Genomic DNA, 15,166 nt, shown 5'->3' on the forward strand with positions numbered 1-15,166 from the left:
GTGATGAGGATGAAATGATGATGAAGACAACACATACACCCAACCCCCGTGCCATTGGAATTAACCAGTTAAGGTTAAAATCCCCGACCCGGCCGGGAATCGAACCCGGGACCCTCTGAACCGAAGGCCAGTACGCTGACCGTTCAGCCAGCGAGTCGGACTTGTGTTTGGTATTGTGGTGTGTAACATGCAGATAAAGAGAAGTTAAAATCCTCGACCCAGCCAGGAATCAAACCTGGGGCCCTCTAGACTGAAGACTGTATGCTGACCATTCAGCCAATGAGCACTGAAGTCAGGAAATGAATTCAGAACTGGCCAGGGATATCAGCACGAGAATATAACTTGAGAGTGGTTTTCTATCACAGAGGGTGGAATCTACTATGGAATAAAAACACACCGGTGAAGACTAAAGAAGAAATGTACGAGCCATATAACATACATGTGTCTATCATGGTATATTCAGTGGAAGCCTAGGTGGTGACAAGGACAGGCGCTCTCCTCATCATTTCTCAACCCCTGATGAGCTCATATCTCCTTCCCAGCTTCATCAGATAAGTGTTGATGCTTGCCCTCCTGTCAAGATTGTTCCTTTTGGTTTGTTTTTTCATATTTGTCCTTGTCTCTTTTTCTGTTGCTTCCCCTTCCTCTTCTGATTCCTTTCTTTCTATATGCTGTATTTGTATATAATAGGTGCACCTCTTTTTCTAATTCGTATATTAAAAAATCTAGAATGTGTCTTTTATGTAAAAAATAAAAAAAAAAAATAAAAAAAACTAACAGAGGAGATCAGACATTTTAAACATGCACTATGTTGAATATAAAATAATCTATACCGTCAGTAGTAAAACAGCAAGCCTGTTATCATAGGTAGTAAATTTCATATTATTTTGTAAAGCAACTACCGGTACTAGCAATGCATTGATGGTCTTGCAAAAAAAAAAAAAAAAAAAAAAAAAAAAAAATATATATATATATATATATAATTAAAAAAAAATACAGATCAATCTGTAACTAGTATCAGCTATGCAACTTAGGTAACAAAACACAGATGGCATACAGCGTACTGTAACTTGAAAATCTTCATCCTATTTCCAGTCATTTGACCGGATCAGAAATGCAATGAATGGATGAAGTCCTCATCTAGCGGCATGGATAGGAATTGTGCTGGCTGCCAAAGCCTGGCGCACTCCTCTGGAGCAATGATTAATGACTGAGAGGTGAAATGAAATGATATTAGAGAGTGTTGCTGGAATGAAAGATGATGGGGCAAACTGGAGAACCCAGAGAAAAACTTGTCCCTATCCACTTTGTCCAACACAAATCTCACATGGAGTGACCAGAATTTGAACCATGTAATCCGAGAATATGAGTGCCCGGTGCACTGCCACCTGAATCACGCTGTAACTTAAAAATGGAAATAAAATACTGCAGTAATAAATTATTGGTAAAAGAAAACCTTACTAATATTTCATATCTGCTGTTAACATATAGCCTTATGCCATTCCTGACTACTGCAGGTATTCAGACAATACTGAGTTATTAGCAAATCCTCGGTTATTAGTTGTTGAGTGGGTTTCATGCACATTGAAAAGAACCAATCACAGTTAGATTTTTTACGCATTGTTGTTTAAAAACTTGATCATTATTACTCCGTCATTCATTTATCATCATTACCAGTAAATACTGCTTGCTGTCAGCCCCTTTCCATACGTGCAACAGAAATAACTGCTGTCCTTTGCGGACAGTATATTGTATGTGCAGCTGGTTAACCTCAGTTGTAAGATGTTAAATATTAAACTTTTTAGCTCATGGCTCAAGTTACTAATCCGGTGTAAGAATATCAGGAACTTCAGCCAATCAACAGATGTATTTCATGACAAAGTTATTAATTTCGTGTGAACACTTTGTCGCATCTATGTGCACTTGAAATTCATCAGATTAGTGAGTGTACCCAAACATCTTTACAGCTTCTTTGCTGTAATATCGGCTTCATTTGTGTGTTCAGTGTTATGTTTATGTGACTGTGTTACTCTGATGAAGCAGTATGTTTGTAGACTGCTGCCCAAAGAGTGTAAATGAAATGTGCTGAAAGTTTTGTTCTCTGTTTTGGTTATGAATATTTATGTATTTGATTTCTTGTATATTTATGCACATTTATGCTCATTGTTTATTTAATATGGTAGTTATTTGCCGAATAGTCACAATAAATATAACTTGAGCTCCAGATACTCTCTAGAGAATTTTTGGAGCTCTTTATGTACATCGAGTTGAGCCTCTATGGACTGCGAGCTAACAACCAACTTCATTTTAGTGTCTAGGTCTTGTTCTTGTTCCGGCTTTGACTTCCTGCCAGTATCTTCTGAGCTCTGGAGCTCTTATTATATTACTTACGACAATTTTTGTTGAAAATGAAATGCGTCCATTAGGCAGGGAATATATATATACAGTATATTTTCAGACTTTAAAGGAAAGAGTAGGGTGTGCACATTATGCAATAAAAACAGTATGACTTCACTGATAGGTCCTGATAGGTAGCACTTTTTTACCAAAAGCAAAGCAAAGAAGTGTATGGAAACCTACAAGCTCTTTCAGATGTATAGACTGCTCTTAGAAAGTAAGCTGTGTGTACATTGTTATGGACACTGTGTCTGAATGGGTTTAAAGCAGTATTGTCTTCTCGTTCTAGCTATCAACCTCCTCATGTTCGCCGAAGACTGAAGGTGCAGGACATGGTTCAGAAGTACAGGTGTGAGATGACTGATGCCCAGCTTCTCACATATCTCTTCAGTGACCCTCCAAGTTAGGTTTTCTAGACAATGTTAAGTTGTTTTACATTCCATTATTATGAAATCTTGTTGTGCCAGATCACGACTGAAGAATTAGATTGGCCAGACAATGCTGGTATTGACCAAGAGAGTATTTCCTCAAAATACTGAATAATTGAATGGAACAAGTATGTCAGTGTGGAGTGTGTACTCGATATGTAACCTGCACACCTCAAGACTTTAGGAAAAAGAACGGCTGTCCTTCCTCAATATCACAATTAGGTGCAGGCAATTTAACCTGAATCTCATGTTCATTTTCAACATATGCTGCTAAAACATTTAGATAAAATCCCCAGAAAAACTTACTTAAAATTTAAATTAGTTACTTGATACAGGTACTATGCAAAACAAAGTTTAAAATGAGTTCATAGAGGTGGTGGTGGTGATTATTGTTTTAAGAGGATGTACAACTAGGCAACCATCCTCTATGTAACACTAATCAGAAGGAAAAAATGCAAGGGATCATTTACTTCAAAAAATGAAGATATCAGCCAAAGGGCCTCATAGGGCGTGAAAATGAAAGGCTCCCTAGCACTCACAAAACTAATAGCATCGGGGTCAGAAAAGAACAAGAGTTGACCAAGAGAGGTCGGATAGGATGGATGAAAGCGAGGAGCTTGGCACAAGTAAGTGGAGGCAGTGCCGGGACTCAGCTAAGGGTCCCATGGTCACCAACCCACGCTCCAAAGTTCAGAACCCCTGGGGCCCCGTTTAGTCACCTCTTACGACAGGCAGTGTTATTCTACCGGCCCCACCCTCAGGGGGCTTAGTTCATAGATTCCACAATCAAAAATATATACCATATTAAAATGCATTTCACATGGTATTCTTCTGGGAGAACAGCTTAGTACTAGGACTTGACAGAAGAGATTTGCGGCTGGGCATGTAGTTCTCCTTGCCCTTAACAGAGGTTGCCACAGATGCGTTCAGAGTGGCATGTTCTCTCTGAAGTTTATTGACAGTTTGCTTCAGTTTCTGCATGTCTTCCTTCAGCTCAAAATTCTGTTCATTCAGTAACCATGTGTCGCAAATTGATGGCCCAATTTGTCTGCATATTGGTCAGCCAGCTTATGAATTTCACTTACTGTCTTTCCTTTCTCCTGTTCCAGGTGCTGACGTTCTGCTCTGTAAGCTTCCAAATGATGCTTAAAGGGTCCAATAAGTGAATGTACTTCCAAATACCTCTCCTTCCACTGTGACTCTTTATCTTGTGCTTCAGCCAGCAATGTCTGAAACGTTCACTATCTCTGCTCTCGCTTTCCATCTTTCCAGGTCTTCAGCATTCTTTTTGAGACCGTGGAACATCTCCTCTAGCTTTACTTTCTCATTAGATAGTGCAAACACTTTTTAAGAACCAATGACAACTCTTGTTCTTTTTTAGACTCTGAATCCTCAAGGACAGCAATACACGCCATGTAGCGTTGGCTTTCCTTGCATTCTTGTTCAGAACTACGTGCAAGTTCCTGGAGCTGCTTTTCTCTAGATTCTAATAACCCCTTGTGTGCCTTGATTTGTTCAGCAGATTCCCTCGCATTTTGCTGTGTTAGTACAATACTTCATCGTATAGATCCGTATCGATAACCCTCACTTTACAAGTGAAAACTATTTAATTAAAAAAACATATTAAATAGTTTTCACTTGTAAAGTGAGGTGTAGTTCTATTTCTACAGTGAGACAGTGGATCTGTTTCTGCTGCTCACTATTTGTGTTTGTAGCTTCTGTAGCTTGATGAGAGAAGTTTTGTGACACTCCAAGTCACTCGATAGATTGGTTACCACCGGGCGAGTTGGCCATGCATGTAGAGGCGCGTGGCTGTGAGCTTGCATCCGGGAGATAGTGGGTTCGAACCCCACTGTCGGCAGCGCTGAAGATGGTTTTCCGTGGTTTCCCATTTTCACACCAGGCAAATGCTGGATCTGTACCTTAATTAAGGCCATGGCTGCTTTCTTCCAACTCCTAGGCCTTTCCTATCCCATCATCGCCATAAGACCTATCTGTGTCAGTGCGACGTAAAGCCCCAAGGAAAAAAAAAAAAAAAAAAAGAGTGGTTACCTGCTATGTTACAGCCTCAGCATAGTCTCTCTGATGGTCCAGTTTCTCGTTCAGTGCTTCAATCTCTTTCTCCTGTTGAGCAGTGGTTTCTCCTAAATTATTAACCACTTCATTCAACTCCAAAATTTTTATTTCTGATGCCTCAACATCTTGTGATAGCTGCTCAGTTGTGCATTTGATTTCCAGAATTTGTTCCTCTGGAGTGGCAATCTTGTTTTGGGCAAGTGAAAGTTCCGTTCTACAGTGCTGGAGTTCCACAGATTGCTTGTTGAAGCGTGCCGACAAGGAATTGCAGGCGTCTTCCTGGATAAGTAAGATTCTGTTAGAATAAAATTTAATGTAGCCACCTATTCAATACAATTCACAGTTTGTGGTGATAAAATTCTAAGTGATTTATATACACACCAATAAAATCAGGCCCCCATGAGATTAGTATAAAAAATTCAACAATATATCTAGGAATTAAAATTGATAAAAGTGATTTATATACACTTAGAATTTAATCACCACAAACGGTGAATTGTATTGGATAGGTGGCTACAATAAATTTTATTCTAATAGAATCTTACTTATTGTTATCTTCAATACGGAACAAACATGAGATTAGTTACTTGTAATCTTCCTGGATTTCAAGGTGTATTTGAGATTCATGAAGATTCTTCTCAAGCTGTTCCAAAGTCTTCAGTTGCTGCTTCTGTTCATCAACCTTTCTCTCAAGAACAGAAGTATACACAGTCCATTGTTGGAAATCAGTCTTCAAAAGTTCAGCATGGTGGTTCTTCTCACAATCCACCATAAACTTAAACTTCAATGACTTTACTTCCATCAAAAAGCCATTTCTAACCTCTTTGATCTGTCGCAAATTTGCTGCTTCCATTTTAGCAAGATTTTCCAGCTTCTCATACGTGTCAGTCAATTCCCTTCGTACTTGCACTGTTATATTTTCAAGTGCCTCTTTCTTCAGAGTGATGATCTCTACATCAGACTTGCTTTCTAGAAGACGTTTCACAGCCTCCAAAGACCGGCTAAGATTGTGATTACCCAACCTCTAACATTCTGTTCCGATCCTTCAGCAAGTCTCTGTCCTTGGCAATTTCCGATAAGGACATTTTTTCAGCATGAAGTTTATCCTGAAATTCATCAATCTTAAGTTTATACTTTGTATTGGAAAATGTCATCCTATCACATGCCACTTGCATATGGTTTAGCTCTAGACAAGCACGAAGGAGTTCATCTGTAATGACATAGCATCTCTCTCCAAATCCTGGATTTTGGAAGTTGCTGCACAATCATTAGCATCATTTACAGTCTTCAGGTTCATATTGTCAGTCTGCAGCTCCTCTACCTTAGACTTCATTTGCTATTTCATTCTCTCTTGACGAATTTATTGATGAACGTAAAAGTCGAGGATAAACTCCTGCGTAAGAAAAGGAAAATATTATACTTAAATGAAGTTGCAGTGCTTACCTTGAGACCAGATTTTCCCACAAGGAGACCGCTCGCTACGATGGTCAGATGATCAGATACAGATACTACCTCGCTCCCACCGAAAGAGCTGGGTAAGATCAAGACACAAGAAATGGTGCAGCCATCAAAAAGAACCAATCAGAAAACAGACTTCACCCTCGACTTTCACTTTTACCATTTACATTTAATCTTATTTTCTCCAATCAAAAGTATCTTTGTTCTTGCTGACATATGTTCGAGAAAAGTCTTAGTTTACGCAAAAGGAAACACGCTTCCAGAACCGCGCGTGAAAGTACACGCCGTTTCACAAATTCTGACCAAAAAAAATGATAAAACATATCAAAAAAGGATTTCTAAAACAGAATTCTTCCAAGTCCAAATTTCTAAACAAAATAAAATCTTATAGGCTTACAACAAAAAAAAAATTAAAACAATAAAATAAGAAATTTCAATCAATTTCTACTGCTGTCTTAATACTGCCACAGTTTTAACCTTAAAAAAGTTTTCGGTCTTACTAGATGATCTACATATTGCTCTTCAATATGGATTAATATGCTATTTATTACCTATGGTTGGTATTCATCACACCCTCACCCTTCTATCTGACTATCTCATGGTTCATCATGATTCATCAGTCCAAATACACATCTCCAGTCACCGAGACTAGTGGCAGTGCTCTTTACACCACCAAATGTGGCACTTACCATTCACTGACAAAATGTGCACATGCCTGAGCCTTGAACGCCAGTCCTCCTATCTCTTGGTGCCAGCTGCAAAGGTGATGGTGTCACAAAATGTCAGGAGATTGCTTGTACCAGTTTCTTCAGTGCTTGACGGTCCCTGTTGATCAACACTCAAGGCTTACTTGGCCATGATTTAGTTTTGGTTGTGTCATCCCATTTGCATTTCATAATCACATCCCCAACAGTCGACTTAGGCATCCTGAGAAAACGGATTGCTTACACATGTGGCAACCTGTAGCAATTCAATGTTTGAAGTCACTAAGCTCTCTTGCTGTGCAGTTACCTTGTACCATTGAACCATCAAGTGCCCAGGTGCCTTTTATAACAGCAGTGGTAGTCATATTGACATGTTGGCACTAGTTCTGATGTCCAGTTACTTTTGATCTGATAGTTCATTTGTTTCTTGATACTCTATGAAATCCATACTCTCCTGAATTTAATTCAGCAGTGAAGGATTTCAGTTAAACACTGTGGAACTTGAGTACCTGAAAAGGAATAATTTATCGTAAAAAGCATATCGAAAACTCATAATTTTTGTTGAAGATCATGAAGGAGTTTAAGGCGGAAGAAATAACATTGTGGCAGATTATCAGGGTCCTTAAAAGTAAAATACTGCTCAGAGAGGTAGCACATTTTTCTATCAACTAAATTCAGTGAACTATTATTTACAGTTATTTATAAGTTCACTCGCGTTTGAGTTTTCTATTTGACACACACTGACTGTCCTCTTTTGGAATATTCTCATAATTTCCACTTTCAAATCATTCCGATTACTTTCTTCAACATTAATCAGCTTCCAGCTGGTAGTTAAGTTAAAGAGTTAAATTCTTGAAATGGAATGACATAACCATTATTTAAAAAGAAACAGATCTCTCAATTTTTATTTTTTTAACTTGTTATATCATCAGTAAGCTGTGTATTATTGTCTCAATGAACTTGTCTTTTTTGTGGGAGTCTGTTGCTGTAATTCAACTTTCTTGGTCTCTGTGGTGGCCTTAATGTGTCCACTGCAGTGGTTTATTGTAATATTGTAATATTTATTGATGTGACTCTAGAACGAATCCTAGTAATATAGGATAGTACTGAAATCCCCTTGTAAATTATAAAACATTTCTGAAAGTTGTCAGAAGATGATACAAATTTGTTAGCAGTTCTTTGTAAATAAATGATCTACAAATTGTGTTGTAATTATTGTGTGATAGTTAAATTTTACATCCTGGAAAATAAATGTGAATATTATTCTTAAGTAATTTATATTGTCTTTTCTGTGTGTGATTTTTTATTAAGAACCCAAAGATTTGTTGAATCAATATCAGTAACTACTGATCTGCATTCACTGGGCTGAGTGGCTCAGATGGTTGAGGCGCTGGCCTTCTGACTCCAACTTGGCAGGTTCGATCCTGGCTCAGTCCGGTGGTATTTGAAGGTGCTCCAGTACGTCAGCCTCGTGCCGGTAGATTTACTGGCACGTAAAAGAACTCCTGCGGGACTAAACTCCGGAACCTCGGCGTCTCCGAAAACTGTAAAAGTAGTTGGTGCAATATTTAAAAATTAATTAAGAAGGTTCCTCCTGTTCAATACAAAGATATTTATTAATGTGAAAGAATCACATATCGTTCAAATGAGGTACTAGTTTCGGTCAAGATTAATAAATATCTTTGTATTGAATAGGAGGAACCTTCTTAATTAATTTTTAAATATTGTAATCCCACTTCAATACGGATCATGAAATTTCTAAATATTAAAGTAGTTAGTGGGACGTAAAGCAGCCAGCTGGATCGTGAGGCTCTAGTAATTATGTTCGCTGTCAACCATTTTTATGTGTATCTGTTTGGATGCAAGTTTAAGTTGATAACAGAGAAGAGCCACTTACCAGAATCTTACATCAGAATTCAAGATTACCAGCTATGACTTCTGCTAGATTGCTAAGATATGCATCATTCCTTTTTGAGGTTTGACTATGAAGTTGAGTATAAGAAAGGTTCGGAACATACCAACGTTGACTGCTTGTCAAACGGTCAATCAGTCGCACATTTCAAAAGATATATTGTTGAATGAAGAAGTTCATGAACTCTGTTATTCAACTATCGCTGAAATAGCACCCACGTAATAAAATCCTGACAGTATTTGAATTTCAACAGAAAACGATGAATTGTTATCAAAAATCAAAGCAGAGGTCATGTCATCAGAATCCATAGACAATGAATTCACACTAGATGATGGAATCTTATTCAAGGGTCAAAGAACCGTCGTTCTTTCAAAGTTCAAGCCATTAGTCCTGAAGGAATTACATAGCACACATATAGGGATTACAGAAATGAAACAATTAGCAAGGACCGGGCGAGCTGGCTGTGCTGTTAGAGGCGCGTGGCTGTGAGCTTGCATCCGGGAGATAGTGGGTTCGAATCCCACTGTCGGCAGCCCGAAGATGGTTTTCCGGGGTTTCCCACTTTCACACCTGGCAAATGCTGGGGCTGTACCTTAATTAAGGCCACGGCCGCTTCCTTCCAACTCCTAGGCCTTTCCTATCCCATCGTCACCATAAGACCTATCTGTGTCGGTGCGACGTAAAGCCAATAGCATTTAGCAAGGCGGTATTGCTACTGCAAGAATATCGATAAGGACATTGAGAAAATGGTAAAATTTTGTCAGGCCTGCGCTGACATTCGATCCTCTCCAGCGAAGGCACCGATTCACCATTGGGACTTCCCTACAGAAAACTGGAGCCGCGTCCACATGGATTATGCAGGTCCATTTCAAGGTTTCTACTTCCTTCTAATTGTTGATGCAAAATCCAGGTGCGCAGAAATCAAAGTAATTATAAGTTAAGAACTTCATTTTCCCGTATTGAACTGAGATTCACAATTAGAATTAAAGAAGGTTCAACCTATTCAATACAAAATGTGTTGTACAAGGTGTTCACAACATATTATTTATTATTACTAGTATTAAATATTATTACTAGTGTTAAATAATATGTTGTGAACATTTTGTATTGAATAGGTTGAACCTTCTTTAATTCTAACTGTGAAATCAAGGTAATTCGAGAAGCTCCGGCAGCTTCTAAGACAATTGAGCTATTAAGAGAAATTTTTTCATTTCATGGGTTCCCAATAGCGATAGTCTCTGATAACGCTACAATATTTGTAAGTGATCTATTCAAATCCTGCTGTAGGAAACACAGTATATTCCAAAAATTCACAGCTCCTGGACATCCAGCAACTAACGGAGTGGCAGAACGAAACATCCAGATGCTAAAACGTCGACTAAAAGCTATGTCAAATGAGCCCTTGTCTACATCCAGAAAAGTGCAAGAGATCCTAATGAAATATAGTGCTACCCCTCTAGATTGTGGAAAATCACCAACTGAATTGTACCTGAACAGACCATTACAGATCAAACTAGATGTTCTTTGACCAATCAAACAGGAAAGAAATCAAGAGGAGGCTCATGGATATCGCAATCTAAGCGTGGGAGACAGAGTCCAAGTAAAATTCTATGAAGGGAATAAAATGTCATGGAAGTATGGAGTAGTCATTGAAAAGTTTGGTCATTTACATTACCAGATTTAGCTAGATGATGGTTATAGCCTCAAAAGACATATTGACCAAATACTTAGGACAGAGGTTCCAAAGAAGACTGGAACATTTACTGATCAGAAACTAGCCCCAAGTCAACAAGAGGAACATCCTGAATATAAACCTTTCATTTTCACTGACTGGATGAACGAACCAATCCCTGGGAGATATCAAGGACTTGAGGCAGATGAAGACATGCAAAATCAAAGACTTGAGGCAGAAGAAAACAGACCTCCACCCCCAAACCTAACCTGCCAACCAAATAGGAAACGCCGTCCGCCGCAGTACCTTAAGGACTGTTACTTAAATTATCACCAAATTCTCTTCTTCAAAATAAGCATGGGAGACTGTTCTATCCCAGCAGAATGTGCGCATGTCGACTACAGCCTTTATATAGAGACTGTTTTATTCTTAGCCTTTTCCATCTGTTGAGGTTGATTATTCAGATGTATCCTGAGACAATTTCAATACAATTATTTTTGAAAGCAATGTGTTTATGCTTAATTACAAATGTAATTTGTGTATGGTCAAAACAAATACAGTACAACTTTGTTTCAGCAACACTTTGTGTATAGTACCAGGTAATTTGTGGTGCCAACAAATTCCTTAATAAGGAAAGTGTCTTTCAGCCTTACATAATACAACAAATAGTTATATATATATATATATATATATAAAACTACCTCATTGTAACGTCATTTTAAACCTGAGTTGGGATTAGGATTTCCTCCATTCGGGAATTCAACTGAAGAAATAAATGCCGCCCAATCTGAAGACTGTGTTCATAAAAGTAATTATAAGTTGCAGTTATTTTAATTGCTGTGAAAAATAGACTCTGTTACAATGGACGTACAAATGGACAGCAATTTATTAAGTGAAGTGAAGAATAAGAGCCACAGTGACCATGAAGAGGAGGAAGGAAGAAAGAAAGTCTATCCCAGCAGTGAGTGATGTGATGCTTTAGAGTTGTTCTGCGTAACTAGGGGGAAGGTGTAGTGAAATTGTGATACCATGTAGAATAATTTAAAAAGTGTGTATCAAGCAAGTAGGAGAGGACAGACAACAATTACTTATTAATACCACTCCTAAATGAAGAACCTGTATAAACTGTATTTTTGTTGCAAGTTTATAAGAACAAGCTAAATGTATTTGTTCTCTTTTTCTTCCTGATACGTTTCTACTTATGCAGATTGTTCATAAAATAATTTAATGAAATTTAACATTATATTTTGTCATATGTATTTTTATTTTGCATTTTAATGACAGGCTGAAAAGTAAATAAGTACAATCTAAAATATGGCCAATTAATTCCAACAACAGATTAGCTCCCTTGATACCCTACAAATAAATAAATATCGTTACATTCTGGGAAGTAGGCACCTCTATGAGGAGAGTAACAACTGCCTACAAATTCTGCACATTTCACCTTGTGACAGTTTATTCAATTCCAAGAAAGGCCTTTTGGATTCTAAGAAAATAGGATAATTACAGAGAAATTGGGTATTCCAAAACTGGAGTCGGCTTCCTCAAAAGGGAAAAGGTGTGTGTTACCTTATTCAGTGAACAGGTAGATAACACACCACGATCTATCTTGCAATAATGATGCTCTCAATATGACTGCTAATGTCTCAGCCATTTGAGCTGTCCCTAAGCCTTCCTCAATAAATATTCTATGCAACATTAAAATGAAAATCCTCAGCCTGTTTCAAACCATTCGACCGGGTCAGGAATGGAATGAATGAAGCCCCCACTTTGTCCAGCACAAATCTCACATGGAGAGACTGGGATTTGAACCACGGACAGCAAAAGGCTGGCGTGCTGCCACCTGAGCCACGGAGGTTCTGCAGCATTGAAAAACGGATCAAAATATTTTGGATTGCGATTGTTGTTTTAAGAGGACTTACAATTGGGAAGCCAACACTAATCGGATGGAGAAAAGAAAGAGGTCTGATCCTTTGAAGAATGAAATTTTCAGCAATAGAAAGGGAAGGGAACGGAAATGAATGACGCCCAAGACTTCATAAACATATTACCATGAAGGTCAGAAGCAGAATTGGGAAGTAATTGAGTAAAAGTTTTCAATTTACTTTTAATAAATGCTTTTTTAGTAATTTTGCAAGTCCCAAGGTATTTTGTTTACTCACTTAGTGTGCCCACATTAAAAAACACAGAAACAAAGTAACATATTTTTCCTTCAAACTCTGAGGTACCATTCCAGCCCCAGGTGAAAAGAAAGAAAAAGTCAGTGATTTTTCTGACTCCTAGCATTCTATGAAGTAATTATTTTCGTCGCCATAAGACCTATCTGTGTCGGCGCGACGTAAAGCAACTAGCAAAAAAAAAATTTTAAAAAAAGTAATTATTTGTTGAAAAAAGTAATATGTAATTGCAACCGAATACCTCAAATATTTACTGGGCAACTGTAACTCAGTCTAATGACTTCTATTTTGTACTTTTCCCATCACGGGTCAGAACTGACTGAGGAAGGTCGGTTAGGAAAGATGAAAGTAAACTCGTGGCCTCATCCAGAAGTGGTGCAGCTCTTTCCACGCATAACCCCTCCATGGAAGTGAGCTGTAAGTACCATTTCAACCACATACCAACCTTCCTGCCATTTCTAAATCTCTGGCAGTACCTGGAATCGAAGCCGGGGCCCCAAAGACAGCAACTTCTTCTTATTTTGAGACCACATTGGATCACTTTAATCAACCCTTTGGTTTGTCGATTTCTTGGTAGGAACTGCCTGAGCCTTGCGGTCCTACCAGTATTTCTTCATACGTGTTCATATTCTTGCCCTTTCTTGTGTAGAGAATATTCTAGTTGGGATTTTCTTCTTTGTGAGTATTATAGTCATATTTTTTAGTGTTGTGTTTACTTTTTTGTTATCCATAGTGTCGTCCAATGTAAGGCCATTTTAAAAAAAATCCTCTCTAATTTCTTTTATGCATCTGCATCTAGTTGTAGTATTTTTTGAAGCAAGATTGTACTGCACTAGCTGTTTCAGAAGTTGTGAATCTGGCATTCTCAGGATGTGGTCAAAGTACCCTAGTCTTTTCTTGCGCATGGTATCAGTAATAGAAATAATTTACCAAGGGAGATATTTTATAAATTTGAAACAACTTATAGGACAGCAACTAATAACACTAACTGTTATGCTGCAGAGACGGATGGATAGGGATGATGAAAGTGAGATCGTTGGTGGTTCTCAAGATTAGCCTGCACGAACAGACACCATGCAGGGATTTCATTTTATAACACAATAGAACTTGGTTATAACAAAATACAAGGGACATGATAAATTGTATTGTTATAAATAAGTGTCGTCGTGAACACGATTTCTGCTATCAGCCAACTAAGGTGGAAAATGTTGCAAACTTCGTGCTGGAAGACTTGGAAATAAGGAGACGAACAGCTCAACTAAGTGGTATGTTCTGTGCTGTCAGTGGAGAGATGGTTTAGAGTGACATTAATAGATGAATAAGCTTGAGTGAAGTTTTTAGAAGTAGGTGAGATGAAGACAAAGTTGGAATTCAAGGAGTCAAATTAGGGCAAATACTCATTTATAGGAAGACGAATGGAAATAATTTACCAAGGGAGGTATCTGATAAATTTCCAAGTGTTTGAAATCATTTAAGAAAAGACTAGGTAAGCAACTGATAGGGAATCTGTTATACGGGCGACAAACCCTAGATGCAGATCAGTGGTGATTGATTGTCTTGACGTCCTGTACATATACTGTAATTCTGATGGCTGTCAAAGATCTTTCCCTTATATGGTTTATGAAATAGATAGCTGAGGGTGACATGTGATGCCCAGATATTTGAATGAATTTAAAACTTCAAGGTTCTCCCAACCATTACTGTATAAAATATAGGGGAATCGAAAACAGGTTCCATAGTCCAAGACATCTTCAGTTTAGGTTTCCAATTAATTCCAGTGATGAATCTCACGTCCTAAAGTTTCCAACCCAAGTTTGATACAAAGAATAATTTGGGAAGGGGCATAGCACTCCACTTATCACCTGATTTATCCACATGTTAGTTTGATAAATGACAAGCAGATAAAACTCATGTAGATTTTTTTTTTTTTAAATCCACAAATGGCATTATACTTTTAGGAACATTAACTTCAATATTTACTCCTGGATTCCCTATAAAAGGCTGAGATGGAGGGCAGTTAAGTGGAGATGTGTCCGATCATCTTCTATGCTGCCTTCACTGTCCATATCCAACGGCATTACCTCATGTTCTGAATCAGGATAAACCAACACATCACTTATATTTTCATCATTTAAACTTCTTTCTCGGAACAGTCTGAGATTTTTTGCTTCCGCTTAATGTGATGTCTCCTCGACATGCTGCCAAGACTATCACGTGCACAAATGTTCGATGAATGAGTAAAGGGAAAGTTTGTACTGTATTCTTGTCAATAAGGAAACATGATGCAGCAATCTAAGACTGTCTGTCAGACATGTTTAGAAAATTGTAATAAAATTGCATTT

The 15,166-nt window shown here is 38.0% G+C and overlaps 1 protein-coding gene across 1 annotated transcript in view; it reads left to right on the plus strand.

Annotated features, from left to right (window-relative positions):
• Nucleotides 1–4,474, plus strand: part of LOC136881205 (ral GTPase-activating protein subunit beta) — a 179,943-nt gene extending 175,469 nt beyond the window's left edge. Inside the window, exon 27 of the mRNA XM_067153914.2 lies at nt 2,687–4,474. Within this exon, the coding sequence (XP_067010015.2) occupies nt 2,687–2,804 (118 nt within the window). The 3' untranslated portion in view covers nt 2,805–4,474. The remainder of the gene's footprint in view (nt 1–2,686) is intronic.
• Nucleotides 4,475–15,166: the final 10,692 nt, after the last annotated feature.

Source organism: Anabrus simplex, chromosome 9 (genome assembly GCF_040414725.1).
Source record: "Anabrus simplex isolate iqAnaSimp1 chromosome 9, ASM4041472v1, whole genome shotgun sequence".
Taxonomy (NCBI): Eukaryota; Metazoa; Arthropoda; class Insecta; order Orthoptera; family Tettigoniidae; genus Anabrus; species Anabrus simplex.